General features: G+C 43.6%; 1 protein-coding gene across 2 annotated transcripts; it reads right to left on the bottom strand.

Moving 5' to 3' along the window:
* Positions 1-1,037: 1,037 nt before the first annotated feature.
* LOC112876196 (F-box/kelch-repeat protein At1g55270) lies at positions 1,038-4,878 on the bottom strand. 2 transcript variants are annotated; one of them, XM_025940249.1, is made up of 2 exons: positions 4,681-4,878; positions 1,038-2,853 (listed from the first exon to the last, which is right to left on the bottom strand). In XM_025940249.1, the coding sequence occupies exons 1-2, from the start codon at positions 4,741-4,743 to the stop codon at positions 1,603-1,605; spliced, it is 1,314 nt and encodes a 437-aa protein (XP_025796034.1). In that variant the 5' UTR covers positions 4,744-4,878; the 3' UTR covers positions 1,038-1,602. The 2 variants fall into 2 exon arrangements, with proteins under 2 accessions (XP_025796034.1, XP_025796033.1); XM_025940248.1 differs by having other exon boundaries at positions 4,367-4,744.
* Between the last annotated feature and the right edge of the window lie 875 nt (positions 4,879-5,753).

The raw sequence follows: 5,753 nt of genomic DNA, 5'->3' as shown, positions 1-5,753 counted from the left end.
TCTCAGCGAGAGTAGAGATCAACGGCAGACGGCAAGTCTCCATGCTTGGACATACATTATTTCCTTCAAACTGTTCAAATAATCAACGGGTACTTTAGCAAATTCTCCAATGCAATTTGCAGATTGGCTAGTTGCAGATCAAATAGCCACGGCCCCTTGAACCTGTACCAAACAATAAAGTAGGAAATCAATGAAGATGTTACAGCATTACATAGACATACGTGTTCCTGGTACGTATATGATATTATTGATCCTTTCATCATGTATGTGAATAGTAAAGGAAATAATAAAGGAGAGGATACTAACTACAAACTTTATATGTTTATGCAACTGAAGTTTGTCAGCCTGCATAAGTATATATATATCTACCTATTTCCTGAGAGATGTCCTCCACATGCTCTTTGCTACCGCACAGTCAAAAAAGAGATGCTGCATAGTTTCTATTTCATTACATATATAACAAACAAGAGGCCACCTGCAGTGATCTTCTCTTACTCAAATCTCTGCTAGGAGTTTCTATTTTTGATAAAAATAGATGGCATCTGAGACACCGTCATACGCAGTCAACACCTAGGGTTCATCCGATTAGGTTCCAAGAGGGAGCACAGGGTTGAGAAGGAGAGCGATTGCTTGCACCTGCTGTCTTCTGAGGATGCAAACGCGATGATGGCCCGGATGGAGACCAGCGAGGACGCGACAGAGGGGAGGAGGACGAGGAAGCCAGGAAGGTGGTTCTGCTGACGGAGGAGCATGCGAGAACATCCTGGCCTGGCTATGCAAGTTGCAAGATTATGAACCGCAGATAAATGAAGACAGGCCATGCCACTTGTGATCTTAAGGCATCCAAACTGCAAACCCGTATTCCTTACCCGTTACACACTTATGCTTTGAACAAAGCTATCAACGAAATTACAACTGAGAAGACTGCTCCATGATAACATACCAAATTCTTCAATCTTGTAAAAAGAAATCCCACACAAAATGCTAATCCTCTGTATGAACTATATGATCATAAAGACACCTTGGACATCCTCTTATTGATGTCATCAAATCCGCAAATCGAAATAGCATGCCTAAAACAACAAATCCATCCAGCATCCACAATAACACATAGATTAGATACGAAATATCAGGCATTGCAAATAAAATTTGAAACATAGTAGGGATTATCCTGACTACTTTTCTAATCCTAGAGTCTAGCTAGTCTGCCCCTACAACATATATCGACATTACACAGTAAGATACAGGATGTTACTCGATACAAGATAGTATGATGGAGACCCTAACTTATAGAACGATATATGCACCAATTAATTTTCCCAGTCTGCAGCCGCATAGGCTGCCAGTACACTAGGGAAGTTTCTTCTCGCTTTCTGGTTTCAAGTTTCAACGAAACCCTTCTACAATTGTCTTCCAATGCTGCCGAATGTAAGTGAAGTTCTCAGTTCTCAAATGAACAAAATTGTTTGGGCTGCAATGAGCTTTTCCTTGCCATGACTCTGGTATCGAGTCGAACAACCTCTTAATGGAGGGTCCTTCCACTGATCCGGTCCTGTTCCTGCTTACAACACCTGGTCATGCTTCCATTCACAAAATCTGGATTTAAACTTGCAGCACCTGACAATGGATAATGTGACTCTTCAAGTTCCGCCCTGCAATGGTAGACCACAAGTTTGCCACAAACGACCTGTGTTGACCCTTTCGAGCAACAGTCTCCCACATGCGTGCACTATCTGTCTCGACACTCATTGTTGGGTCCGAGACATCAACAAGAGTTATGCTCATGTTGTTCCGGATGATGCAAAGTTTTCCATTTAGTGACACCAAAGCTGCAGCTTCAAAGGCACGTGAGCTACCCAAATGGTGCTTGCTGTCCATGAATCTTGTCCATGTTCCTGTGCTGTCATCGTAAACTCTAAGCTTGCAGCCATCCCGACAGTCAGCTGAATAGAGCCGACCATTGAAGGAAATGCTCGGGTTCCGCCATCCTGTAACCATCTCATCATCGATTGTTGACCAGGCATTGGATGAGGGTAAGTAGACTTCACTGGTCACTTGGCGATGGGAATCAAGCCCCTTTAGGAACCACTTGCCATCATATACCACTCCGATGAAAGGCACCATCCCATTGTTCATTTCAGTAATGCAGGCCCATCTGTTCCTATTTGGATCATAAACTTCCGCAGATTGCAGTGTTCTCTGTATTCCTTCACACTCCCCACCAGCAACATAAAGACAATTGTTTATTACACATGAACCAAAAAAGTGGCGTTTCCTCAGCATATCTGGAGCTCGGTGCCATTTGTTTGTCCGAGCATTATAGAATACAACACGCCTCATAGAGCCCCTCAAAGGATCTTTCCCACCAAATAAGTACAGATAGCAACCACTCAGAACGGCACAGCCAAAGCCCAATGCTTCTGAATACTCTGATGGAACTGGTGGGAGTGACTTCCATAGCTGGTGTAGTGGATCAAAGGCATGCCAGGATATCTTCCCTTCACGGTCCCTTTTAAAGACGTAAACCCATTCTTCTGCCACTCCAATTTTCTTACGCAAGGAGTAAAAGTAATTCCCAGACAAAAGGCGGTTCCATCTTCTGCAAACCATCCTGAGATTGGGGTGTTCAACTCGAGGAACCCGTATAAGGCAGGCAATAGCAAGGTCATCAGGAAGGCCAGGTAAAAGTGGTGCTTGTGTTCTGCATCTTTCCTTTCTTGAGCCCCTTGACTTGCGCTTGCTTTGTTTGACCTCAGGTTGCATGCACATCTTCGCACCAGGAACAAACTTTCTTGCATCAACAACAGTTTTAAGGCCTGTATCTAATCTGCAATAGCAGGAGACAGACTCTACCTGGAAGCCAATGAAAAAAAAAATGTTTTAGAGGCTGTATTGGCAGAAAAGCACTTTATGGTAAATAAGGATAAATAAATAAAACATCAAATAGATGATTATGACTTTTAGAATTCCAACTCTTGAAATAAACAAAGGAGATAATCAAATCCAAAATGCTAAATAGCATCGGATATAACATAGCACCATGGATAGCTTCCTTTCTTTATATCTAGAGGTCATTTTTGTTCACATCTCCTGAATAATCACTTAATCAGATAACCCGGATGAATGGCGATTGTAGGATGTTTCGATTAGTTCTAAATTGTGTTTCCTATAAATTACAAAGCTGTATTTAATATAGCAGTTTAGGTGTGCGCATTAATTCATCAGTAAAGCAAGTGATAGTTGGCAGGACAACAAAATCATGAACAAGAGACCTATCATATCCTCAAGTTGAGTTTGTGTAGTTCAACATTATGACTATATGAGGGTGACAAGCATTACTTTTAAAGATAATCTCTAAGGATTTTGTTAACTGGGTCTCCCAATTCAAAGACATTAAAATCCATGGAACCAAATTCAGGAAAGAAACCAAGAATCATAGTACTCCCTCCATCCCATGAAAAGTGCAATTCTAGTTTTTTTTCCGGACAGATTAGTGGTGGCATGAAAAGACTCTTATGCCCTCATTTATTGGCCAAATACAGTTTTGGCATGAAAATCAAATCTGACCACTCTTATTGCACTCTTTGTGGGATTTTTTTCAAATCTAGGATTGCACTTTTCATGGGACGGAGGGAGTACATGTTAAAGTTCATTATAACAGAACCTGAACCAATGTCCCAGGTAGGGCCTAGCTCAGTTCTGGAATTCTTCAGGACTGAAAGAGTATACAATTGGTTTTAAAAAAATGAACCAATTATCAAGGTCCGAGGCAGGCCAGGCAGAGTGAAAGAGTATGCAATTGGTTTAAAGACATCCATCAACTTAACTACCATTGCAGTTAACCATGGAGTGGTACAGGAAAAGTTGGCTTGGCTATCTATGGTTTTATCGGTTTGGCCAATACCGTTCTGTAACTACTAACTAGTGTTCAGCCCTAGTTGCAACCAAGCCACACAACGCTGACTACATTGCTTTGTAATACTAATTCCTTCGAATTAACAAAACCCAAGCAGATAATATGAGGCATGTTCTGAAAATAATGAACATCCCATAGCTTGAGCTGGATAGATGCGGAGGAAATCCCAGTCCATCGACAAGGAGCAGACAGTGCAATATTACAGCATAACACAAGGTCATGCAATTTGCGCTGAATGTACTTACACACCCAAAAATCACGGCTAGAGAAAACGGAACTTAAGCATGCACAATATGCAAATCCCATATAGAAGTGCTTTCCTACTTCACAAGAAACAGCACATCAACAAATCAAAACTATGATAGTACTCCTACTTACTACAAGCACTCAAGCAATACTGGTACTAACAGATTGCAGGGTAGAATTCAGACATAGCTAGAGTAGACAGACCATTTCCCCGGTCCTGCAGTCCATTCCTACCAATTCCCCATGGCCCTGCGGCTCAGAAACGCCACAAAAAATCCACCGAACCATAGCCTCCGCCCCCAAGTAGCCAAGCACTCAGATCCAGACCGCCCCAACCGCGACGGGATCCACCGAAACCCCCAATCCCGTGCACCGAAACCCCCATCCCCGCGCCGAAAGACCGAAGCTTTCGTCCCAAAGGCAGCGCCTTTGGCCCCAACACCCCCATCCTAATCCCACCTGAAAGCCCCTCCTCTGAGCGACGACCAAGAGGGAAACGGAAGCGGAGCGGAGCTCACCAGCGGCGCGCGGACGCGGACCCCTGTGCCGGTCGGCGGGGGCGGCCTGGACCCGGAGTCCATGGCCGGATCGGGCGGGGGAGGAATCCGCGCCGGGTCCGCTCGCCGCAGCCGCGGGTCGGTCGCCGGGAGGGGGGAGTGGTGGAGGTGGAGGAGCCGAGAGGGGCTGCTGGTTTTTTTGGGCAAAACCCCGGTGGGATCGGGGAAATGAGGGCGGAAAGCGAGCGGGTTTCCATTTGATTAATTGCGGGCAGTAGACAGGTGTGGACTCGCGTAGTCAGCCTCTGACAGCCTCGCTCACCAGACACCGGTCGCCGTCCGTCTCTCTGTCTGTCACTCTCTTCTGGGTTTTGTGAGCGCCTGGCTTTGAATCTTTTGCGCGTCTGACTCGAGCCGTGTTCGACACTTCGAGTATCTTTTCCTTATTTATTTTTTGTCAAGGGAAAAGAGACGATATTGTCTTATTTGAAAGTTGGTTTACGTGGCTGTGGATGTTAACACGGTTTGTCTTTTAAAGTTTAGAGAAGACCGAGAATTGTTCAAGGATCACCTATAGGGTAGACCTGCGGTCACTGGCAATCTGATTTTATTTTATTTTTATTTTTGCTCAATGGGAACGCGGTTTGAACATAAATCTTAAGGTCTTTGCTACAAAGGGTTACAATGGATTTCTATTTCATGGTATTTTCGTATAAGTTGTTACTTTAAAACATGTCTTGGTATCACTTGGAGTTTGAGTTTCCCCGAACAAATTCTTCTCCCTCTTCTACCCTACGCCATTCTGTTATAAATATCCACCACTACTTTGACCATATTGGAAAAAAAAGAGAATTGGAAATATTGAATGTAATTATCCGATTCAGAACATTTTTATTTTTTATTAATTGGAGCCACCAATGTAGTTTTTACGGAAGTTATATTCTTCTAGGAGTATATTATATCCGGACACCATTCTGGGGAGCCACCCAAATAATCGTTAATGAGAGCTTAAATGTGGTTGCGTATTTGCAATTTTCATTGCAAAACGATCACTAAGCTCCGTTGAAGCACTTATATCAAATATAACTTGGCTA

The sequence above is a fragment of the Panicum hallii genome, chromosome 9 (assembly GCF_002211085.1).
Source record: "Panicum hallii strain FIL2 chromosome 9, PHallii_v3.1, whole genome shotgun sequence".
NCBI lineage: Eukaryota > Viridiplantae > Streptophyta > Magnoliopsida > Poales > Poaceae > Panicum > Panicum hallii.
This window is presented reverse-complemented; position numbering and strand designations above follow the sequence as displayed.

What these genes read in the sequence shown, in the direction of transcription:
- LOC112876196 (XM_025940248.1), bottom strand. Translation starts at nt 4,450, where the DNA reads ATGGTTCGGTGGATTTTTTGTGGCGTTTCTGAGCCGCAGGGCCATGGG. An exon ending in ACTGCAGGACCGGGGAAATG is followed by an intron (nt 2,854 to 4,366) that starts GTCTGTCTACTC and finishes ATTGGCTTCCAG; the next exon opens with GTAGAGTCTGTCTCCTGCTA.